The sequence below is a fragment of the Stenella coeruleoalba genome (genome assembly GCF_951394435.1).
Source record: "Stenella coeruleoalba genome assembly, chromosome: 10".
In the NCBI taxonomy this organism is placed as follows: Eukaryota; Metazoa; Chordata; class Mammalia; order Artiodactyla; family Delphinidae; genus Stenella; species Stenella coeruleoalba.
The window spans coordinates 103,781,588-103,806,731 of NC_137156.1; the positions used below are offsets into that span (position 1 = coordinate 103,781,588).

The 25,144-nt window shown below is 54.1% G+C and overlaps 1 protein-coding gene across 7 annotated transcripts in view; it reads left to right on the plus strand.

Moving 5' to 3' along the window:
- MGLL (monoglyceride lipase) overlaps positions 1–25,144 on the plus strand; it is a 277,335-nt gene that overhangs the window by 188,437 nt on the left and 63,754 nt on the right. For all 7 annotated transcript variants that reach the window (XM_079933168.1, XM_079933169.1, XM_079933170.1 and 4 more), the window contains one exon: positions 20,928–21,034. In XM_079933168.1, the coding sequence (XP_079789294.1) occupies positions 20,928–21,034 (107 nt within the window). The remainder of the gene's footprint in view (positions 1–20,927; positions 21,035–25,144) is intronic.

The window sequence follows — 25,144 nt, forward strand, 5'->3', positions numbered from 1 at the left end:
GACATAGGAGCAAATCTTCATGACCTTGGATTTGACAGTGGTTTCTTAGATGTGGCACCAAAAGGACAAGTTACAAAAGAAAAAACTGGTATATTGGACTTGATCAGAATTAAAAAACTTCTGTGCTTCAAAGTAAACTGTCAAGAAAACTAAAAGTTCACAAAATGGGAGAAAATACTTGTAAATCATCTATGTGGTAAGGGAATTGTATCTAGAATGTAAAAAGAATGCTTGTAATTCAGTGATAGAAAGACAACCCAATCAAAAAAATGGGCAAAAGACCCGAGTAACATTTGCCCAAAGAAGATACACAAATGGCCAATGAGCATATAAAAAGATGCTCAGAATCAAGTGTGGTCAGGGAAATGCAAATGCAAACCACAGTGAGGTACCACTTCCCATCCCCCAGCATGGCTGTAATAAAAAAGACAGAGAATGACAGGTATCGGTGAGGATGTGGAGCAATCTGGACCCTCATGCACTGCTGGAGGGGATTTAAAATGCTGCAGCCCCTTTGGAAGATAGTCTGACAGTTACTCAAAAGTTAAACAGTGTTAGCGTATGACCCAGCAATTCCATTCCTAGGTATATAGCAAAAACAATTCGGGTTTAACAGGTGCACACTACTCTATGTAAAATAGATAAATAAGGACCTACTGTATATCACAGGAAACTATAATGTTTTGTAATAACCTGTATTGGAAAAGAACCTGAAAAAGAATATAGATAGATAGATAGATTTGCATTTCCCTGATGACAGCTGTACACAAATATTCATAGCATTATTCATAATAGTCAAAATGTGGAAACAATCCAGTGTCTATAACTGATGAATGGATAAATAAAATGTGGCATATCAATACAATGGAATATTATTTGGGCTTAAAAAGGAATGAAATACTTACACATTGGTGAACCTGAAACAATTATGCTAAGTGAAAGAAGCCAGTCACAAAAGGTGACATATTACATGACTCCATTTACATGACGTGTCCAGCATAGGCAAATCTGTGGAGACAGGAAGTAGATTAGTGGTTGCCAGGGGCTGGGGCAGAGATTGGGAAAGTTGCGGGGTGATAGCTAAGGATACGAGGTTTCTTTTTGGGGTGATGAAAATGTTCTGAAACTGATTATGGTGATGGTTGTACTATTCTGTAAATATACTAAAAACCACTGAGTTGTACACTTTAAAAGAGCAAATTATATGATCTGTGAATTATATCTCATTAAAGCTGTTACCAAAAAATGCAAATACCTAAGGAAATGAGTTAAGGAATGTTATGCGAACATTTTTAACGATGTTTACCAAGAAAACTAACGACACAAAGTTATTTAGGATATAATGGTACAGAGGAAAAATATAAATTTAAGTATGAAACTGTGATCTCAACCATATTAAAAATATAATCATGGAAAAGAGGTTAGAAATTTGACTACAAAAATTGAATGCATGTCTTCAGGCCTTGCATCATCTTTGGAAAGGAAAGGAAACTAGTCTTCAGAAAGGCCCACACCCAAGTCTGACACCTTGCTAAATACTTCTTTGGCTTCACCTCCCTGAATCTCACAACACACCAGCGGGTTGGCATCGTTCTTGATATTTTATTGACGTGGAAACTGGTCCCAGAGAACCATGGGCTAATGAATGCAGAGCCAGGATTTGAACCCACATCTGTTTTGCTTTAAAGGCCCTGTTCTCGCTCCAGCACCCAGCTGTGCCATATCAGACGCTTACAGAGCTGTGTGCACAGGCGCTGTTTATAATGCTCTTGGCAGTTGGCGAAGGTAGGGATGACAGCCCCACCTTATAGATGAGACTGGTGCTTGGAAAGGCACGGTGGCTCTGATGAGGGACCCTGGTACAGTGACAGGTCGTGGTGTGAGCCCATGGTCCGAGGTCCATCCACCTCCATTCGCGTTCAGCTCTGCCGTCTGCTCTGATTAGGCCGTCCTGACTGTAGCTGCCCGTCAGGGCAGTATATTTACAGAGTAGTACAACCATCATCATAATCAGTTTTAGAACATTTCATAACAGAGCTCTGAGCTGTGTGCCCATAAGATTGTGACCATTTCCCTTAAATTCGTCACTGTGTGCTCGTCTTACCTCTCCTGCATTCTTAGTAAATTCCCGATTGTTTATTGCCATCCGTTTGGCATTTCACCACCCAGAAGAACTTGGAGCCATCTGCAGACTTGGAAAGTTCATGCTTTTCTCCTTCCAGGAAAAAAAAAAAATGAATGTTACATAAGATGGGACCGAGCACATTCTTACCGGAAGGTCGGGAGCCACTTCTCAGCCTGAAGAATCCCTGTTACCTCTGCCCGTTACTTCCTGTTTCATCCAGGTCCAAAATCACACTGCAGCTATCTTTGCAAACACGGTTCCTTGCAAAACCTCTAATAATAAGTGTTGCCTCCATTCCCACACAGAACTGCCCTGTCTTCAGGGTCTCCTCTGGGTCTGAGGAGAGGTTCCTCCTTGAGAACTCATGGGCCTTCCTCTAGGCAGTCTGTGCTGGTCACATTGTCCTCCATTCTTCAAGCAGGGATAGGAGTCATCTCTGGGGGCAGAGGTCCCCAGGACCCTCACCCACCTCCTCCTAGCGCCTCTCCACCTGTGGCCGTTTCTCCCTCGTGGAACAGTCTCTTCCCGACTCGCTCATCTTGGGTCATTTAATTTTGTTGTCGTAAATAAAATTTGCTCTCTTCTTTTGTGAACATATTCATGATAAGACATTGAGAAATTAAGGAAGAGTGGAAAGCTAGGACAACTGACTACCCCAGGACAATCCTTGTTAACATTCGTGGACTCTGAGAAACTGGAAAGCACCATAAAGATGACCAGCCCCTTGGCTCTGCAGATGGGGAGCCAGAGGAGCTAGGACCGTTCAGTCACCTGCAGAGGCCTGGTGCCTGTGGCAGGAATCAGGGGTCTGAGCCGAGTGAGCTGCGGGCCCACCCCCAGGAAGCCGGAAGTCGGTAGGCAAGCAAGAAGGTGAGGGGCAGGTGACCAGTGAGCCCAGGGGATCGCCTGACTCTGCTGGGGTGGCTTCGAGCTGAGGGGGCCTTGACCTGGGTCTGGACATGAACCTGCTGTCCAGTGAGGAGGCGGCCCAGAGCTCTGTGCCCACCTGCCATCCAGCCCTCTGCTGCCCGCGGCTCGCCCTGGCGCTCGGCTCACTGGCAGTGGGGCTTTCTGCTTCCGCGTCCTCCAGGAGCGTTTGAGGGTTTGCCTAATAAATGTCCACCTCCTGTGCGGGTCATTTCTGTGTCCAGCCTCCTCCACCTCTGCTCGCGGTGAGTCTTCAAATGCCCGGTGGTGAGAGAGGGGCCTGGTGACCCCCTCCCTGTCAGATGAAGGCCCTGCGTGTCCTCGTTGCCACAGGCCCCCGGTGCTGTGGCGGTTGCAGCTGTCTGAATTGAGTTATCATTTCCTCGTTGTTCTCTTTGACTCAACTTTCCTTTTCACTGGCGAGCTATTTTAAGAGGAAGCGTTATTCTAACTCGGGAAATACAAAACCAGTATCAGGGGCCATCAGTGGAAGGTGACCACAGGACAAAAGAAAACCCCGGCACTGAATCCCACCTCTGCCCTGGGCTTGCCCCCAGCCTGGGCCTGTGGCTTCTCTCTGTCCTGAGAACGGAGGCGGGTCGTGTTGGAGATCTCTTTCAGACAGACCGGCACCTCGCCCAGGGCTCCGTGCATTCAGGGTGGAATGGGAGGGATGAAGGAGTAGTAGCATCGCCCTGTGCACGTTCCCGTTCCTTGATGCTGTGCCTCCAGCCCTCCCCGGTTCAGCCTGAGCACTGCCCGCATGGGGGCCCCACAGGTTGGGAGCCCGAGGACAGGTGTGCCATCCCCGACCCCCGTGACGCGTTGCACCAACTGGGAAGCGTCGAGGCTTGCACCTTCGCTTCCAGAGACTGGTGGTCTGGCTTCTCCAGGTGCACGCATGTCCACAGCACACGCCCGCGTTCACGAGTCCCCCGCGAGAGCCTGCCGCTCTCTTTTCTGTGGAACGTGACACTGCGGCAAGAGTGTCCCAGATGGCATGGGGTGCCTGCGTCACCGGTGCCATGCATCTGGTTGGCCCCTTGGAGGATGCAGGGGAGCAGCGGCAGGCCAGAGCACCCCTGCGTGCGGCCCCTCCTTGTGGCCTGCAGGCGGCGGCTCACTGTTGGCAGCAAGAGCAAGCACAGGCCCTTTTCTGTGCAGGGAAAAGGAGCCCTGGGCTTGGAGACAGAGCTCAGAGCGCTTCCACGCAGAGACCACGTCAGTCACACTAACATCTAGCCCTGGGCTTCCCTTTTCTGAAATCTTGGGACAGCTGTGAAGCTCTTCATTAATGGACCATCCTAAAAGCCATGCCATGTGCCTTCCGCAGACCATTAGTGATTTCCCAGAAGGCCAGTTCCAAATTGATCTCGACAGCGGCCCCCGAGGAGCCCTTTGGCACGAGAACCTTTTCAGAGCCGCAGGGCCACGGCTGCCAGAAGACGCCTCTGAAGAGATCACACATGTTAATGAAGGGTCTTAATCTCCTGCCCCCTTACAGTTCAGAGCTGCTTTGCGATTGAAGATAAATCATTCCTGGAGGTTGCATCCCCCAAAGCGTAGGAAATTACTTTGAGGCAGGAGGAATAATAATTTCCATATCAGTTTCGAACTTGGTTTATGGAAGGCAGTTATCCGCCTCACTTCACTGGAACCTTGAGCAGATGATAGGAGGAGGGGCTGACGTGGGAGGGGCTGAGTAATCTCCGTCAGGGCATCCAGATGCCAATTTTGCTCACTGGATTTTGGGCACTGGAACTGTCAGCTGCTAAGTACCTCAGAGGGCCCCATATTTGGTTGGTTCTGCACTTTATTGGCAGCAATAAGGCATGCAGCTGAGTTAGTGACACCCTCTCTGACCAAACTCTTTGTTGTCGCTGATGTTGCTTTCCAGTTTTATTGAGATGTGATTGACATATAGCACTGTATGAGCTTAAGGTGTGCAGCGTAATGATTTGACTTAATGGACTTAGAAATGATTATCACATTAGGTTGGTAAACATTGCTCATCTCATACAGATGGGAAAAAAAAGTTTTTTTTTCCTCCTTGTGATGAGAACTCTTAGGGTCTGCTCTCTTAACAACTTTCCTGTACCATGTACAGCAGTGGTAACTGCGGTCACCATGCTGTACATCACATCCCAGGACTTACTTATCTTATAACTGGAAGTTTGTACTTTTTGACCTGCTTCTTCCAATTCCCCCTCCTCCCACCCCCATCTTTGGTAACCACACATCTGATCTCTTGTTCTCAGAGTTTTCTTATTTTGCTGTTGTTTCTGTTTCGGTTCCATGTATGAGCGAGAGCATGTGCTATTTGTCTTTCTCTGACTTATTTCACTTAGCATAATGCCCTGAAGGTCCATCCATATTGTTGCAAATGGTAGCATTTCCTCAATTTTTATGGCCGAATTATATTCCACCGTATATATTGGGTTGGCCAAGAAGTCCATTTGGGGTTTTCCATAGCGTCTTGCGGCGAAACCCGAACGAACTTTTTGGCCAACCCAATATATGCCACATCTTTATCCATTCGTCTGTCGACGGACACTTAGGTTGTTTCCGTAACCTGGCGACAGTAAACAATGTGCTGTGAACATGGGGGTGCAGGTATCTCTTGGACATAGTGTTTTCATTTCCTTTGGATATATTCTCAAGTGAAATTGCTGGATCATATGGTAGCTTTACTTTTAATGTTTGAGGAACCTCCATACTGTGTTCCACAGTGGCTGCACCAATCTACGTTCCCACCAGCAGTGTAGGAGGGCTCCCTTTTCTGCACACCCTCTCCAGCATTTGTTATCTGTAGGCTCTTTAATGGTGGCCATTCTGACCAGTGTGAGGTGGTAGCTCAGTGTGGTTCTGATTGGCATTTCCCTGATGACTAGTGACGCTGAGCACCTTTTCATGTGCCTGTTGGCCATCCGTGCATCTTCTTTGGAAAATGTCTGACCGCAGTCTTGGACCTGGTGTGTCTAGAGTGTCTGGTGCTGCAGGAAGCAATTCTGCACTCTGAGGGGTGGAGCACAGTGGCGCTTGGCCCCTAACCCTGACTGTTCTCTCCATGGTGCTTTAATGTGACCTGGCATACGTTTATTTGCTGATCATTCTGTCTGCACCAGGGTAGGGACTTTATCTAGTTCAGATGTGTCCTCAGAGCCTAAGCCAGAGCCTGGTCCAGAAACCCAGCGCTCAGTCGATCTCTGTTACTGAAGAAATGAGGGGCTGAGAGCCGGGCAGCCATTGGACTGTGCCCAGTGGTCCTGTTGCTCCTCCACCTGGTGTTACAGGTGGAGTCATCGCAGCCTTCCATCCCCTTTCATGGGTCTTTGTCTTCTCTAGGGAAAAATATGTCTATGTCTGTATCTATCTACATATAGATGGATGGATGGATGGACCCTTTCATGGGGCTTCGTCTTCTCTAGGGAAAAATATGTCTGTGTCTATGTGCATATAGCTGGATGGATAGATAGATTTTTTTTTTTTTTAAGGAAATAGATGCTCTGGGAAACATGCTGGAGGAGCCTTGCAGCATTGGAACTTTGCTCTGCAGTTCTTACCACTGTGCTTGTTAGGATCTTGCGTTAAAATGGATGTGAGGACGGTGATATCAGCTGGGGCAGGAAGACAGTAGCTGACGCCACGGGACCCACATAAAACCTGCGTCCTCCAGCACAGGCTGACTGACGGGGCTGTTGGCAGGAGAACACTCCACTACGCTGACAGTAGCCAGCTTTGTAGTGTGCGTGCTGTGTCATCTGCACTGCCGGTCCTGTGTTATCCTCGTTTCACACGGGAGGAAGCAGAGAATTCAGCAAGTTGCCCACCGTTGCAGTTAGGGAACAGCAGAGCCTGGGTGTGAACGCACATCAGCTTGCACGTGCATGTGTGAAGGGATCTCGTACACGAGGGTCTGCATTTGTTAAGGTTCAGCCTGAGTGTTGTGAGAAAGAAACATGGTGCTCATGCAAGATGGAGGTCTATGTCTCTCTCCATCACCAGTCCAGGGGTCCACACGGCCACTCAGGGCACAAGTCCCTCCCGCCTTGTTGCCCCACCCTCCAAGGGTTTGGGGGCTTCCAAGAAGCCCAGTTCACTGTCTCTGCTGGTAATGTGGCTGGGAGATGAGCTGTCGGCCACCAAACAGGGAAGAGTAAAGAGGCCGAGTCACGATTGCACTCATCCTTCACTCCCCTTCATTTGCCCGTCTCACCCTAAGAGAGGACTTGAGGCTGGTAGCTGGTCACATACAGTTGGCAAAATGCAGTCCGTACGCATAATCTCTTTCATCTTCTCGCCACCCCCCCAAAAGGGGCGGGTAGGTCCATGCTGGTGAGGGCTGGAGCCATGAGCTGGGGCCCTCGGGGATCCTGGTGGGATGGGCAGAGCACAGGTTCAAGGTCAGGTGGATCCAGATTCTACTTCTGACTCTTCTTTTTTTTTTTTGAAAAAAATTATTTATTTATTTATTTATTTATGGCTCTGTTGGGTCTTCATTTCTGTGCGTGGGCTTTCTCTAGTTGCAGTGAGCGGGGGCCACTCTTCATTGGCCCGCGGTGCGCGGACATCTCACTGTCGTGGCCTCTCTTGTTGCGGAGCACAAGCTCCAGACGCGCAGGCTCAGTAGTTGTGGCTCACGGGCCTAGTTGCTCCGCGGCATGTGGGATCTTCCCAGACCAGGGCTCGAACCCGTGTCCCCTGCACTGGCAGGCGGACTCTCAACCACTGCGCCACCAGGGAAGCCCAACTTCTGATGCTTCTGATTGCTAGTGCGTAACTTCAGCTCTTTGAGTCTCCGTTTTCTCCTTTGCAAAATTGGCTACTTATGTCACAGGACTCCTGGGAAGAGTCTGCTGGGATGAAGGGTATGGCTTTGGGTAAGTGGACGGCCCCAGGCGTATTTCCTTCCCTCTGGCTGCTTCGGAGCCCCTGGTCCCTGACCGTTTGCCCTGCGTGTTTGACGACGTCCGAGGCAGCCCTGCCTGTCCCTTCCATCGTGGGCACTCTGCCAGCCCTTGTCCTGAGCCTTGTTACCTGTGGTCCTGTGACTCCTCCCACCGCCCGCTTGCTCTGCCCATGGTGTCTCTTGGCCACTCCCCGGCTGGGCTGCGTCGTCCGTGGCCTCAGCTCCCTGCGGCCGCCCTGACCACCCATGTCCTCCCCAGACCCCCGTGGCTGGGGCACCCTGGGAGGGCCTGGAGCAGAGCCTCTTAGGACAGGCAGAGGTGCAGAGCCCGGACAGGGGCCTGGCAGAGGAGAGGGCCCAGCGAAGGCGCAGGTGTCAGCACGCCAGAAAGCTGGGGTTTGTGTTGGCACAGATTGGAGTGGGAGGGCTGGGGGCAGGGTGTGGAGTTGGAGGCTGTTGTGAGCCTCGATCTGGGGGAACGGGGGCCGGGGGTGGTAGCAGAAGGGGTGGAGAGAGCGCACATGAGAGGTGAGGCCCATCTCGGGGGGTCAGGCCCGGGGCTCCGTGTCCAGAGGCTGCAGGGGTGGCCGGCACGGCCGCAGAGGTAGGCCTGGGGCTCAAAGCAGAGGCTGAGCTGGAGGCCGGCTGCCTGTGACGCGCGCCCAGGATGCACCTTGAGCACCGGAGGCTCAGGGGACCGGCGAGGAGTCCACACCTGTCTTTTCACCTAAATCGAACTTCCCACCTGAACCCAAAGTACTCTCTGCTGGAATGAGCAAGTTTTCCTTCAAAGTTGATGGAATCTATCAACATAGTGAGCGGCTTGCTCTGTGCCGGGCGTGTTCTTTTGTTTTTGTTTTATAAATTTACTTATTTTTTGGCTGCATTGGGTCTTCGTTGCTGCGCACTGGCTTTCTCTAGTTGCGGCGAGTAGGGGCTACTCTCTGTTGCGGTGTGCGGGCTTCTCATGGTGGCTTCTCTTGCTGCGGAGCCTGGGCTCTAGGCACGCGGGCTTCAGTAGTTGTGGCACACAGGCTCAGTAGTCGTGGCTCGTGGGCTCTAGAGCGCAGGCTCAGCAGCTGTGGTGCACGGGCTTCGTTGCTCTGCGGCATGTGGGATCTTCCCAGACCAGGGCTCGAACCCACGTGTCCTGCATTGGCAGGCGGATTCTTAACCACTGCGCCACCAGGGAAATCCCATTTTGTCTTGTTTTCAATTGTACGCTGTTTTCCTAAGCTGGTATATTTTAGGATATTAGTGATATTCAGAATACGTAAAATCGTAGGTATGTAAGTAAGGAGTTAGAGACAATTATAATAAAAGGATGGTGTCAGATCTCAGTCTTTTTGCCCCAGGGTTCTGCTTTCAGAGGGCTTCCAGCTCAGAAAAAGGCTGTGTGCAGAGCAAGACTAGATCGAGTCTTGAAAGGTCAAGGGACATATCACGTAGGAGATGTGGTAGTCCTGTGCATCCTCGAGACACCTTGCTTTGCCTGCAGACATTAAGGCTGTGGGCTGGCGAGGAACCTCAGCCTTGCTCTGCCAGGCCCAGGTCTTCTCGGGGACAGCCACACGGGGCGGAGGGCTGAGGGGAGCCAACCAGGAGAAGCTGGCAGAGCCCCAGGAGTGCGTGTGCTGGAAGCAGAGTGGTGAGCAGTCTGGGGATAACGTCCTCTGCAGAGAGACGAGGACAGTGGGGCTGGGGGCCAGGCTGGTGCGTACCCCCCATGCCCGGTGACGGGGCGGCGCCGCATGCTGCTCCCTGCTGGCCCTGACTGCAGGCACACCTGTCAGTTGCAGGAGCCCAAGGGCTCTGCGGAGTGGGTGAGATATCACATGAGCAGGCTAGGTACGCCCCGGCACACGGGTGGCCCGGGGGGGATGCGATAAGTGCCCAAAGAGAGATGTTAGCAGTGTGGTAAGTTACGGATTAAAAATGCATCAGACTGTCCATCGCCCTCTGCTTCCAGCTGGTTGATGCTGGATTTGCTCTTGCACATTTGTATGGAAACACACCTTTGGTGTGGCCTGTGATTTCCTAGTTGACTGACTTCAGGGCAGGCCAACTTTGGGATTTCATTATCCTTGCACAGGGAAACCTTTGCTGAGTGGGGTCAGTGCTGGAAGAGTGGCTGCTCCAGGCGTCCTGTGACACCTCCCGGGGCACCATCGGCTTCCATGTGTTGCTGTCTGGAGGGTTGTGTGACAGTGTTCCTTCGATGGCCCGGGAATCAAGGAGCTCTGGTCTCAAACTAAATCCAGCCCCATCACTGTCGTGATGCTGGGAGGCCAGACCCCGATTTTGGAACCCATGTGCAGTGGTTTCACGGTACTCATTCGTGAAGGCCGCGCTGAATGCAGAAGGACCAGTTGCAGGTCCACAGAATGCGAGAGCCTTGATGCTCCAAGTGGTGGTGACATCATCCTGGGGGAATTAGGAATTGAAGCTGTTCAGAACCAGCCTTTTCAAAACCAGGACCCAGTGTAGGAATACAGTATGAGTCCCGAGTGTGGAGCTGAAAAGGCTCAGAGGCTTCCTGGGTTCAGCAGAACAGGGAGCTGTGGTTGATTAGTGATGTCTGCTCTGGATGCAGGATGGATGTTTATCGTCTGACCATTTCCTGGGTGCTTCCCAGGTGCGGGCGCAGTGCCGGGGGGCCTTCTCAGGTGTTCTGTCCGTTCACTCACAGCAGCTCTGGAAGTAGGTGGTGCTGCACTTCCTGCAGGAAACTTCATGGAAAGACGTTGAGGAATCAAAAGAGGGGTCCAAAATGGAACATAAGTGTGATTACAATTATAAACCATAATTACAGCTGTAAGTTGTAATTATAAATTTATAATTAACTTACAAATAATGAAAAACAAAATTTAATGTCTGTGGAGAGGGAGAACCTGGAAGGAAATGTAATGTTCCTGACAGTGTCACTGGGTGGTGGGATTATGGATGGATTTGATTTTTCTTTATGCGTGTCTGTATTTTTCCATCTTTCAAAATGACCCATATTCCTTTTTCAGACTTACATAAATTATGTGGGGGGTGTGTGTGTGTGTGCGTTTTTTCATATTATACTTGTGGAGATTTGGTGGCCTTTGTCCCTTCATAGATTCACCAGGAGCATTAGTTACTCCTCCTGCTGTGAGCCTTGGTGGCTCCCTAGGGGTAGTTCCGCCCCTTTTGCTTCAGCTGGACTAAAAGGTTTTGGCGGGACCGTCACAATTGCCCCTCAGTTCTTGATACTGGGCACATCTTGACCTTTTTCAAAAAGGATGAGCAAAAGATGAAAATCACCAGAAATCCAGACTTTACAGCTCCACAGAAGGGCATCCTTCTGAGGACTCGAGGAAACGTATTATCAGGTAGCTTTGCTACAAGAAATTTAGAAACGTTCCAATAACTTCCAACAGGATCCAGGAAGACTTGGCTATAAAACATTCTGTAAAATAAGAATGGGCACTTACGGAGAGGGAATAGACTGAAATCTGAGAAGGCTCCAGGAGATCCAGAGCTTTTCCAGCCTGGGGGATGCGGTTGTGCACACAGAGTGCAGAGCCCAGCCCCGGGCACACAGGCACTCAAAATAGCCCTTCTTATCATTTGTAAAATCAAACTATGTTATGACGTACACACACACATTACCTGTTTTTTAATGTTTTAGTAACGTCGGCATATGGGGATTTAGGCTAAGTGGGGTTTTTGAAACCACCCCGTTGTGCAAATCTGCCAAAGCAGGCCCTTCCTCCCGTGGACATGCGTGGGTTGCAGTGAGAGCTGCTGAGCCAGCCAAGGCCCCGGGCGGCTGTCGTCCTGCTGCACGCCTGCTTCCACTCGGCTGCTTTATTTCTTTGGTGGGAGCCACTCTTGTTAGCGTGTTGGAGCCGGGAAGACTTCTGGCTGGCTGGCAGCCATGGGGCGTGGAGAGGTCCTGCAGCCTTGGGTGGGCTGACAGTCCAGCCCTGCTCCCGTGTCCAAGTGGCTCGAGTCGTGACCTCCTGTTGGCTTTAGGTCCATTTTGGGCACAGGTGGGGCTGCTTATGTGTAGAATGCCCAGAGTGGAAGACCAGGAGGTGACCTGCCTGGTAACCGAATGGCTGTGTGGAGCAGGAGCTGCACGTGCAAGCACCCTGGTGAGTTCCCAGGTGGCCCGGCTCACGCAGCGCCGCCGTGGGCTGAGCAGGGAGAGGAAGCCAAGCGCCACGCGCTGGGCAGGCACCTTGAGGGCGTCGTCATTTACACCTCTGCGAGGCAGGGATTGCGTTTCCCTTTTTACGGGTACCTACCCGAGTGACTTTCTCAGATGGCGGGGGTGGGGTCCGAGCTCAGGGAGAGCTGATTTTTAAAGCTCACCCCTTTTTGGTGACTCTAGGTTTTCTGTGCGGCCTTCCCGTCAGGTCTTACAGAAGGACGTTTGTGGAGCACAGCCATGTTTTTCTGCAACGTTACTGGTCTGTGAGATAAAGATAAAGTGAATGGATTGATTTAGCACGAGTTTCTTAAAGCCAGGTCCGTAGCCGTCGGTCTCCATAGAGAGATGTGTGGACTTGGCCCCCCGAGCGGCCCCAGGCACAATGCACTCGAAAGGACAGGGCCCTGGCCCCTCCTTCCCGCGAGGACGGAGCATCAGCAGGTGGAACCAGTTGCAGCGTGAAGAATCTCCGTGAAAGTGAGGGAAAAACTCCTGGCCTCAGGAGTTCAGTGCTGGGGTGAGCGGGCCGCATGGTGTCCTGGGGGCGCAGTAAGCAGGGAGCTCATTCAGCAGGATGACTCGACCTCACTCAGCAGATAAGAATTTCTCCGCTTCTGTGTCTTGGGACAGCTAAGAGATGCAGAAGACACCTCCAGCCTAGAGACAGACATAACCAGCCGCCACTGTGTGGAGTAACCAGGGCGTGGACATTAGCTCTGGCTGCGCAGTGGTCACCCTGGAGGCTGCAGGGTGCTTTGAACCAGGAGGGCACACAGCCCAGAGGGGAAGGGGGGCGGGCGGCTCTGTCTGCAGGGCGTGTGGGTGCGCAGGATGAGCCTTCAGCTCACTAGATCTGGCCTTTCGGGCGACGCGGAAACAAGCTCGTGGTGAAGGGTACAGCTCAGAGCGCGGGGATGTGGGGAAGCTCGGTGCTCTCCGCTCAGCTTGTCTTCTGTTTCTGGGAGCGTCTTGGTATTGGGTGGGGGGCATGCGCGTCATCGAAAGGAAGCGGAAGAGGGCCTCACAGGGGCTCGCCGGCCACGCCTTACACGTGCACTCTGGGGACCCGGCCACGCTCTCCAGCGGGGAAGGCAGGAGCCAGCGGCCTGGAGGACCAGGCTCACATCAGAGCAGCAGGGAAGGGGGTGGGGAGTGGGGGCCCAGGCGGGAGGAGAAGTCACACGGGCAGCAGGCGGGCAGCCCAGGCGTCCACTCTGGAGGCTCTGGGAAGGCAGCACCACGGGTTACTCATGGCCTTCAGCCCCGCTTCGTGCTCCTAAGTCCAGTGAGTCAGGGAAGCGAAGGGCCTGCTGCGCTCATCTCAGGGTTACCGACTCAGAGCAGACCTTGCGTAGGTATCCTGCAGTCTCCCACTACTGCCCGGGGCGAGGGCCTTCGGGACGCCACCTGACTGCACATCTGGATGTGGCCACGTGGTGTCTTCCCCTTATCGTGTGGTCCCACAGTGGCCCAGCGTGCAGGTTCAAAACTTACAGCTCTGTGACCCCAGGAGAGCTGCTTAGCCTCTCGGGGCCCCACTTTTCTCATCTGTAAAATGGGGCGTCTAGCGGTGCCCACCTCTGGGTTTTTGTGGGCCCTGAGTGAGCTGGCGCCCAGCACACTTAGACCCGTATCTGGCCAAAGTAAATACCAGCTGTCAGCACTGGCTGTTACATAACGCCTGACTGCCCCCCGCGTCCTGCTGGGTTATTTTCCATAAATTCTCTCAATCATTCCTCACAAGGCCCGGGAGATAGGCATTATCGATCTGTTTTACAAACGAGAGGTCTATTTCTAGTTCCCTCTGTGAAGTTTTAGACCCCCTTCACTGGCTCTGTTCTATTTTTGTCTCTGCTGCACACTGTTCACGCTGTGGGAGCCCTGCCAGGGAGGAGGAACCAAGTCCTCCGGCAGCTGGGTTTGGACTCTGCAGAGCCCGGCGTGCTCCCGCTCTCGTTATGGGGAAGGGGTCCAAGCCAGCCTCACAGTCCCACCCGCAGGCCTGGTGACACATGCGCTGGGTTTTTTTGTTTGTATTTTTTAAGGCTGCGTTGGGTCTTCGTTGCTGCGCGCGGGCTTTCTCTGGTCGAGTTGCGGTGAGCGGGGGCTACTCTTCACTGCAGAGCACTGGTTTCTCATTGGGGTGGCTTCTCTTGTTGTGGAGCACGGGCTCTAGGCACACGGGCTTCAGTAGTTGTGGCGCACAGGCTCAGTTGCTCCGTGGCATGTGGGATCCTCCCGGACCAGGGCTCGAACCCGTGTCCCCTGCATTGGCAGGCGGATTCTCAACCACTGCGCCACCAGGGAAGCCCCAGGGGAATTTTTTTACGTCATAAACCTTGGCAGTAACGAGCGTGGTGGATGTGGATGCTGCTGTGTCCATCTAGTTTTCTGAGCGGGACGCCTTGGAAATAAGCAAGTGCAGCCCCTGAAGAGGCAGGAGGAGCCCCTCGCGCCCCCTGCATTGGGGACGTTATGAGGGTCAGCGGGCTGGTGCCCACAAAGCCTGCCGCTTCCCGGGTCAGGTGACCCCACCTGAGCTGCTGCCTGCTGGTGCAAACATCTACTGTGTCCCTCCGACCAAAAATCTCCTCCAAGAAATCCTTGTTTTTTTTGTTTTTTCCCCTAATAAAATAAAATAATAAAACGAGCAGAACATCTCTTCAGCTGGACAGTCAGTTCTTCCTTTGATGAGTCAGCATGTCTGGGAAAAGGGTGAGCAGGAAGGAGGCTGACGTTTTCTCCTTCAGCCAGGCCAGGCCGAGTGTTGTACGTTGGTCCCCTTAGTTCTCCTGACGGCCGTGTGCCCACCCTGCAGGTGTGCAGACGGAGGTGGGAGCAGGGCTCAGCCAAGGCCGAAGTCCTGTAGGAAATAGGTGGGGATGAGTCCTTTGCATCCCAGCACCGGTCTCTGTCTTCGAAGCACGTGAGGCTGCTGGCCCGTTTCCCGCCCACCGTTCCAGGGGCCTCTGCACAGTGTGGGTCCATGAATGGGCTCGCTGTCCAGCGGGTGAGTGAGGCAGAGCCCATGACAGGGGCTGCAGAGCCCCTCAGCGTATTTCCACAGACCTTCTCTCATCTCATCTCCAACCCCATCGAGGAGGCGCCAGTGCCCCCGTTTCACAGGTGGAGAAACCGAGGCCCACAGAGGTGCAGGAGCCAGCTCACGGGGGCTGCAGCGTGAACCGGCCTCCAGGCTGCAAGTAGGACCCCCCTGTGCCGTCGGAGAAACATCCTCACCGAGGACAGTGCCAGGCAGGACCCAGAGCCTTCCACACCTGTTTTCTTGTTTACCTTGTGATTCCTCTGTGGTCAGTGGTTTTAGGATTGTCCCCCTTTTACAGCTGAGAAAACTGAGCCCCAGAGAGGTCAGTCACTTAAACAATGAACAAGCAGAGGAATAAAGAGAATCGGTTATTTGATGGAGGGCGAGTTCCGCTTTGTCAAACCCAGGCACAGGTAGAGCGGCTGGCTTGTAAATGCCGAGGAGCTCCGCAGCGTGCTCATCTCAGGGGCGGCACGTGCTTTACTGGGAGCTGCCCCGCCTCCCAGGCTGGATGCCAGGCAGGCCATCTGCTCCCGGGGCCGACAGTCGCCCTCTCCCGGAATGGGAGCAACTGGCTCCCGGCTGGCCGCAGCCGGGAAGAAGTTCCAGGAAGAAGATCCTCGCCAGCGTCTTCTGGAGCCTCGTTGCCGCCGCTGCGGGTATTGCCTTGTCTGCATAAACGGCCTCGCCGACGTTCCGCTGCCGTCCTTTGTCGGGGATGCAAACACGAGGGGAGGAAGGAGGGAGGGGATTGCCTTCCCTGGCACCTGCTGGGGGCCTGGCCACGCGGGTTCCTCGGCAGACGTCATCCCCTGCCTCCCTGCTCTGTTGTCCACAGCAGCTCCGGGGGCTTCAGGAAGTCAGATCGGGTCACTGCCCTGCTCGGTCCCACCCTCTGCATGCAGAACCCCCGGCTCTTCGCAGCAACGTCCACATGGGAGGCCTTCTCTCTGGACCTGGGGTGGGCAGGACCCTGCAAAGGACAGCTCTCATTCCCACCACGCCTGTCTCTCTCTCGGCCTGCCTTCCCGGCCGCTCCCTCCAGGGCGGATCAGGCTCCCTGCAGCCCCCCTGTGTGTTCACGGTGCTTCTCACAGCACACGCTGACACGTGTGTTCTCTGCTGAGGCCTGTCTTTCCTACTGGACTGTCAGCTGTGTGAGGGCAGGGGCAGTGCTGTTCGTCCGTCTCATGTCCCTGGGGCCTGGCACGTGGTTAAGCCTTGAGTCAGTATTTCTGGGTGATCTCAGTCAAAGGACTGCCGTTGCTGCCATCCCGTGAGTGGCTAGGGGCCTTGCCCGGGGTCACGAGCGGCAATGCCGGGAATCAAACCAAGTTGTCCTGGCTTCAGACGTTGCTCCCTGTTCACAGCCTTGAGTGAGGCTGGTGTTTATTTACTTGGCGTGCTGGTTCCACAGTGCTGTTTCCCAGAGCTGAAGTGTAATCACGGGGTTTCGTGAAACCCCAAAGGAGCAGTGCCAAGTGACGGCCAGCACGCAGTGGTGAATGTGCTGGGGGGGTTCCCTTTTCCCCAGAGACACAGCGTAAACACGCAGCTCGGGAAATGGCTGGATGTTCCCGTGGCAGCGAGGTGGGGACCTGGGAGGGGCTGGGGCCCGGCCTCAGGTTTAGATCGCAGGACGGGACAGTGAGCAGGGGCTCCACGTGCAGCAGGCCTGGGGGTGGGGGAGGCAGGAAGGTCTCCTGACGGGTGGGTGGGGCGAGGCAGAGGGACACCCCGGGCATGAGGTCTGAGCCTGTGGGGTGCGGTGGGCAGAGGGATCCAGGCTCCAGGGGTCTTGCAGCCTGTCAGCACATCCTTCCTAAGCTCCTGTGTGTGCCGGCATGTTCCTCAGCTGAGAACTTGGGCATAAATGAGATCAGTGAGACCTCTGCTCTGGAGAGTACGTGCCGGCCAGGGGTCGGGGAGGCAAAGCAAGGCGTGGCCGTGGACCAGTGATTCAGACGGTGTCGCGTGCCGAAGGGACCCTTCACCTGAGGTGGTCAGAAAAGGCCTGAGACCCAAGCGACAGTCCAAGCACAGTCAGAAAAGAGGGGTCCCCAGAGAGGCCTCGGTTGGCGCAGGGGTTCCGTGCCGGCGCCCACCTGCCTGGCTCTCGGGAGTCGACTGTGTACACCTCTCCCCAGCACCGTGTCCAGTGGTGTCACGTTAATAACTTGAAATCCGCTGTGCTGAGAGCATTTACACCGTGGAAACTGGCAAACCCTACAAATGAGGACCACTCCCTACGGTTATTAAACATTTAGCAGTGCACCCCGATCTGCTTATCTGAGCGCTAGGAAGAAGGGTAGCCCTCGGCCGAGGGGAGAAGGGAGATGAGGGCGTGACCACGGGGCCTGTAGCTTCTCTCTGACGCAGCGAGAAGTCTCATGTGACTGGATCTTCACTTTGCTAGACGCATTCTACAAAATAAAGGCTCAGGTCCAGGGAGCAGGGAAGTGTGGGGAGCAGGAGGGCAGACTGATGTTTCGGAATTGGGGTCCAGGTGAGAGCTGAAACTAGCAACTAAGGGGACCCCACTTAATGGCAGCAGCAGCTTAGGACCAGTCGAGGCCAGTGCCGGAGGGCGTGTCCGTGGAGAAGCCTGGCCTGGGTCTGGGGGAGGCGAGCGTGCAGGTGCTGCCCATCTGTGCGGGGGTGTGTGTGCGTGTGTGTGTGTGCGTGTGTGTGTGTGTGTGTGTGTGTGTGTGTGGCGGCAGCATGCCTCAGAAGCCTCTACAGCGATCCAGGTAAGCCTGTGGTTTACCCAGCATGTCCCTCCAGGAGACAAGTGGCCCCAATAGTCTCCATGCCAGAAGGGCTGCTTTCTCGCCACTGGGGATCCCACGTGGCGTCTGAGCAGCATCGTTGGCCGCACTGCACGTGGTGAGAGGTGCTTCTCTGCCTCGGCCACACAGCGGAACCTCTGGGGCACTCTCCCGCCCAGACCAGTTAACCAGAGCAGCTTCCGGGGGTGGGACACAGCCTTGGCACTTTGGAAGGCTCTGCAGGTGATTTCAGGTGTGGCCCGAGTTGAGAACCGCTGGGGGAGAAGTTGTTCCTGTACAGTAAGAGCACCCGTTCTCCCACACGTTGTGTCCAGGCTGGGCTCTGTTAACAGACAGTTCCAGGCATGGTGGCAGTGATGCCGTGTGCCACTCCTGTGGATGCAAACTGAGACCCTGAAGTCCTCCTCCACCCAGTGGATCCTGGCCGCAGGGAGAGGCTGGCTGGCTGTCACGTGACCCGGCTTGTCTGTCCGCGTTAGCTGTGGGCTGAATTAATCCAGCAGCTGCCACGTTCCCCAAGGATGTTAAAGTGCTTGAGCTGCCCCTTCTGGGAGCACAGCCCCTCGTGCCGACGGCAGATGATGGCTCTTTAGAGGTTCCAGCCAGGCTCTGGGTAGCTGAGGGACATCCCATCAGCCGACCCCGGAAGTGTCAGGTGGGCAGGTGTAATCTGCCCAGATTGACGTCTGATCAAGCAGAGGTGGCTGGACATTCCGTGGAGCAGTGAAGAGGGTGTGAGATGTCTGCTGTATTTTAGGAAAAGGGCAGGGAGGACAGATGCAGAAGGAAACTGAGGTTAGTGCTGGGGCTTTGTGTGCTGCTCAGAGAATAAAATGCGGGAGCTGCAGAGAGAACCCAGGAGTCTGCTCGCTCACCACGTATGTGCCAGTGCCACTAGGCTGGGGCAGCAAGGTGGACAAGGCTTCTGGCCTCTTGAGCTGACCTCGAAGTGGAGGAGAGAGCCAGGAACCGAGTGAGCAAGTGAATAGCAAAGCAGTGGCAAACTGTGACGTGCAGTGTGGGCCCAGTGTAAACAAGGACAAACTGTGATGTGTAGTGAGGGCCCAGTGTAAACAAGGGCAAAGTGTGAGGTGCAATGAGGACCCAGTGCAAACGAGGGCAAAGTGTGACGTGCAGTGAGGGCCCAGTATAAACAAGGGCAAACTGTGATGTGCAATGAGGGCCCAGTGCGAACAAGGGCCAACTGTGATGTGCAGTGAGGGCCCAGTGTAGGTCAGAAAGGTCAGAGGGACAGAGGCCGCTCCAGGAGACGTCTTCCATGAGTCCCAGGCACGAGGAGCAGCCATGGGAGGTCTGGGGGAGGATGCTCCGGGGAGACGCGCCAAAGACCCTGAGGTGGGAGGAGCTGGTGCTGCTGAAGAATGGCCGGAAGCTCCTCGCGAGGACGGGCGGTGAGCGGGAAGGGGCCGAGGAGTGGTGAGACAGGAAGGGACAGGGCGACCTGTACTCTGGGCCTGCTGGTTGCCCGCTGGAGACCTGGAAGCCAGGTGGTGACATGCTCTGCTCTACATTTTACCTGCTTGTGTGACCTCTGGTTTTCACTCTCAGCTGTAAAGAAGGTAAGGGTAGGATGATTATGAGGGTTAGAAACCTGTATGTGGACTTAGCGGAGGAACTGTCACATGGTGAATGCTCCGTGAAAGGGCAGCTGCTGTCCTCCCCCTCCTGCCCCCTCTCCCTCCGCCCTCCCTCGTCTTTATGGGCGTGGCTCACAGGAGTTCCTCCCTCGCCTGAAGGGGACTCTAGCCTCCCTGGGCTGCATGCTGAGTACTAGACTGGGCAGTTGTATATTCAAGAATCTGAGTGCCCTCCTGTAACCCTCCACTGCTGGGTCACTCTGGGGTGAGCCGCGGTGTGATGGGGGCTGCTGTCTGTGTCCGCAGGTGGGCTCACCACATGGAAGGCTTTCGGCGGCTGGGGGACTGGGCGCCCAGCCAGGCTCTGCTTCCAGGCCTGAGGCTTCCACCGCACAGATCTTGGGTGCGAGATACCGTGTTTATTTCAGAACGTCACAGCCTCTTCCTTCCTTCCTTCCTTCCTTCATTCATTCAAACCGCATTTGCAGAGTGCCAGCTGTAGCTCAAAACCGTGCCAGCCACAAAGAGGCAGCGAGAGGGAGAGAGGGAGAGAGAGAGTGAGTCAGTGTGTCCTCAAGGAGGTTACAGCCAGCGGGGAGGGCAGCAAGCCGCTTGGCCCCTGCTGGGAAGAGGGTGTGGAGCCCAGAGGAAGCTGTGGAATCTCCCTCAGAGGAGGGGCCCTGAGCGGGGCCTGGAAGGGAGGGAGGAGGGAGCCAGGTGGGCAAAGGGGGGAAGGGGAGAAAAGGTGCACACGGAGCACAAACTCCAGCAGCTGAGGGCAAATCCGCACGACAGTGGGAAGAGCTGTCTGTCGGCACAAGTGACAGAAAACCCAGTGCCTGCACGGCACAGCCAGGAGCAGGGCTGGGAGTGTGCTGGCTTCAGGTCTGGCTGGGTTCAGGGCCCAGACAACACCGTTAGGACTGGGTTCCCCCTACGTGCCTCTCCTCTCTTGGGTTGACCTGTCCTCTAGAGTCGGCTCCTCCTGGACCCATTCACTTGGCTGGAGCCACTTGAGCCAGTGACTGCGGCTGCGACCCTGGTGCCCTGATTGGCTCAGGTCTGGCCCCTTGGGTGGGGCCGATGGAGGGCCCGCCATACGCCAGCACCTGCAGAAGTGAGCTCCCGGGACTCCCTCAGCCCCGGCTGGAGACACTGTTGTGGTGACTGTTCTATAGGAACCGGCTCCGTTCTGGGTGACCCTGGAGCCCATGTTTTAACGGCGTGCCCTCTCACTTAGACCCGTGATTTAGTGTTTGACTCTCCGCTGATGTTGCCGGAGCCCTGCCCCGCCCTGGACACGGCCTCCATGGCCTGCACCTTCCTAACAGCCGTCTCTCATCCCTGCAGGGCCCTGGTCTTTGTGTCCCACGGAGCGGGGGAGCACTGTGGCCGCTACGACGAGCTGGCTCGGATGCTGGTGGGGCTGGAGCTGCTGGTGTTCGCCCACGACCATGGTGAGTAGCCCGGGGCTGAGCCCCCGCTCCGGGGCGCCCCCTTCCAGTCCTCCCTCCTCCTCAGTTTTCCACTTCTGATTCATGCACTGAAACTGGGAAAAGACGTTCTCCACGGGATGTTTGTAAGTAAAAAATGTGCAGTTATGTAAACAAAAAATGTGTCTGACCAGCAGTTTCTGTTGAGTGTGGGATTGAATGCAGGCTGATTAGAAACCTCCACTGAAAAGCCCCAAAGTCGGGATGTGTTTGTGTAAGAACTTGCCGCAGGCCAAGTCACCCTCTCTCACGTTTATAAAGCGCTCTCTGCACAGAACGGGCCCTGGTTTCCCCCACAGGACTTCAGACAATGCCATGCTCTCAGCGCGAGTGCCGTACACAGCCCAGCGCGGCCTCAGGATGCTTCCAAAGCATTCAGACCAGAACAGTAAGGGTCTCAAGGGCCGTGTGGTCATGAGAAAACCCCAAACACGGGCACATTCACAAGCACATACAGATGCACGCACACATGTACACACACGTCCCCAGGCCAAGTCTTTGATTCTTCATCCGTAACAAAATCCATAGTAACCATCAGAATTTGTTGCCTGAATCAGTATGTAGTTCCTTAATCGTTTGGGTGACCTTCTCTGTGGCTGGGAAGGCTCCCAGTCGAGATCTTTCTTTGTCTAACAGTCTGAAGAATGAAGAGTTCCTTGTGACGGACCATGGTGATTTCTCACCGCTTCAATGTAGAAAGCTATCGTCCTGGCCCACATCCAGAAACGTTGCTTCCGTTTTATCTGATAGGGAAATAATTAAGTGAAAAGAGGGGCGGGGGCGAAGTGACAGGCCTGGGAGTCCTTGCGACAGGAGGGAAAGCTTGCCTGGGGCGTTTTATATATAAGGAACTGCAGTTTGGTCTACCAAGAGCCCTTTTTCAGCCAGATTTGTGCAAGGGTCCTCATAACTGAGAATGTTGGCTAAATTCTTTCTTACTATGGTCATAATGTTCTGTAGTGCTTTGCAAACAGTCCCAGTGATATTTGTGAGACTGTTTGAGAGAGAATATTCGAGGATTATCCTGATTTTCACTGTGGGACTGTCATTATTTACTTTGACACCTTCTACACTGTAAGGCCCATGATAGGAACGACTTTTTTCCTATCGCATTTGTCTCTGTTAACGTTTGGTGAAGTGAGCTGAACAACATGGGGGCATTCTGAAAGAAAAGAATGTTGTACTATGCAAACACGAAACACCTCCAACGGAATTTTAAGTTACCTGCTTTTAATCTTGAGGTCAACTACCCTCTTATCAGCTGCCTTTGGCCAAATCTGTGGGGGGGGAGTAACTGTCGTGCCTTATTTATGTTGTCTGGCCGTAGAAGTTTGAAAAACAATATGAAAAGCCTTCTTTTTTAGACTAAAGAGAGAAAAGAAACAGCCTGCCTTTTGGTGTTTCCAAATTACCATCCAGATCTGAGGCCTGGCTCTCTGTGACAGTCTGAATATAGCTCAAAGCTGGTTGTTTGCGTTCACCTGTTTTAAGTTCCTTGATTGATCAGTTTCTTCCAGTGACTCATGGGAAATCTCTCTGGCAAGTGCCTGTGGGAGGTGTTTTATTCAAGAAATGAACCCAGTGTGACTTTGGTTGTCTAGAGATGAGTGTGGCTGTGGCTTCCTTAGTGGGAGAAAGCAGGTGCTGGGCTGCCTTTGTGGGGTCTTGTGCCGGTTGGGGAAGCAGACACTGGTGGTTACGCCCTGTGCCTGGTGGCTTCTCGCAGAGGTGTGGAGGGGAGCGGGGGGCGCGGAGGGGCTTGAGCCCAGGCCTGCTGGTTCTGCAGCCCAGCCTCCCTTTATCACACCGCACACGACTTGGTGTTCACACAGGCATGAAGCCTGCAGAGAGGTGCTTCATTCTTTCCCGCATAGCTTTTAAATTTAAATAAAACCTCTGTGGGGAAGATGTCAGGGCATTTATGGGGCCAATTGGAGGGATACAAAGATTAAAAACACAGAGCAAAAACACCTCTCAAGGCCCCAGGGCCTCGCCAGTGCCAGGCTGGCCTAAACCTCCCCGTTTCCAGTCCTGCTGTCGGTTGTCATCTGCACTCCTGTGCTTCCGGGGGGACCTGCCCCCCAGATGACAGAAGGGCCGCGACGCAGACACACCTGGGGCCAGGTGTCTACTGGACTGCAATTCCAGCCGTGGGCCTTAGACGCCTAACCATTCTGAGCCTTAGTTTTTTCATCTACCAAACGGGCCAGACAGTGCAGTGATAGAATAAAGTAAGGCATACGGGGGCCCAGGGGAGGGTGGTGCCTCTTCCCCTTCACTCTGCCAGCTCCTAGACCCCCTCCAGCCCCAACGGGGACACCGAGGCTGGGAGCCGGGGTGCTGGGTTCTTGGGTCCCCTGCCCGGCTGCAGAGGCTGCGGTGAAGATCGGCTGAAGGATAGATGGAAAGTGCTTCACAAAGTAAACAGATACCAAGGGCGGTTTCGTGGCTGGTTTCTATAACACAATTTGTAGAAACACGGGTTTCTACAAATCCTATGCTAACTTGATTTTAAGTTAAATCTCCTTGCTCAGCTGTGCTCCAGTAAGAAACCTGGAGACGCTGGGTTGGGTGGTCTGGCTGGCAGCCTGGTGTGCACAGCAAGGTGCTCTATTAGCATCCCGCTTACCTTTGTTTTCTATTATTTTTTTTTTTTTCCGGTACGTGGGCCTCTCCTCACTGCTGTGGCCTCTCCCATTGCGGAGCACAGGCTCCGGACGCGCAGGCTCAGCAGCCATGGCTCACGGGCCCAGCCGCTCTGCGGCATGTGGGATCTTCCCGGACCGGGGCACGAACCCATGTCCCCTGCATCGACAGGTGGACTCTCAACCACTGCGCCACCAGGGAAGCCCCTTTGTTTTCTATTTGACCTTTGAATTTTACAGGATGGCCTCCTGGGCCTGCAGGGCTTTGCCAGAAATGAGAATTATATTCCTGCCCTTTACTGAGTGCCACCTGCATGCCAGGCTCTGACCAAGGCCCTTTTCGTGCGTTATTTCCTACCCCTCATAACAGTTAGTCAGAGGTGAGGGTCTGAGGCTCTCCTTGTCCACCAGAGCACACGTACCGGTCAGGGGCTGTTTGACTGCATCAGACCCCTGACCTCGCTAGCTTAACAAACAAAGGTTTATTTTTCTCCCGTGACATGAGAAGGCCGAGGCGGCTTCGGGACACCACTGTGCCATCCACGCCCAAGGCTCCCTCTGTAGCTTTGCTCAGCTGTTCTCACTGCATGGCTTTCATGCCCACGGGTACCGGCTCCCGCTCCCGGGCTCAGCAGGAGGCAGTACAGAGCTCCCCGTCGTGTTGCAGCTACACCGCAGGTTCCAGGACAGCATCACACGGCCAAGCCCAGCTGCAAGGGAGGCAGGAGATCTAACTTGTTTGCTGCGTGTTTGCTGGTTCGGGCAAAACAGGGCCTGGTTGCTAGGAAAGGCACCCAGGATGGACGCTAAAGCACCGTCTCCTCTGACAGCCGTGCTTCCAGGCGTGTTCTTTAAGAGAGCGTTTCTCATCGTTTCTGCTTTATATATTTTCTGAGTTATGTTTAGCTCACGGTGTCACCTTTCTGTGTGCTTTCAGAAGGTTTAGATGTGAAGGTTATTATTAGGATCATAAGTATGTAGCGGTGAAGGTTGCTAATCGTGCATTAAGCTTGGGTCAGGTCCTGTACAAGGAGCAATGCACGGACATAGGCACTGGCATCCTGATGGCCGAGGGACCTGTCCCCCCAGCCCCCTTAAGCAGCCCCGTGAAGCGCTCAGCTTTGTCCTAGTACTTGTACCCTGAGGGGTACCTCTTCCTTTGGTTGGAGGCAACGGAAACTGAAACTGACTTACGGTGTCCTGTGCTCGCTTCTCCCTCAGCCCCACAGCCTTCTCCTTGCTGTGCAGCCCAGGCCTGAGCAGAGAGTAGAGGCATCACCAGTGTTTGCTGAATGAACGAAGGAGTGTATGACCCGGCATAGATCAGACCAGAGATGCTGTGAATATCAGCAAACACTCACATGAAAGTGTCAGTGTCAGCAGGGTGGAGAGGACCCAGCAGAGGGACCAGGACTCGGTCTGGTGGCTA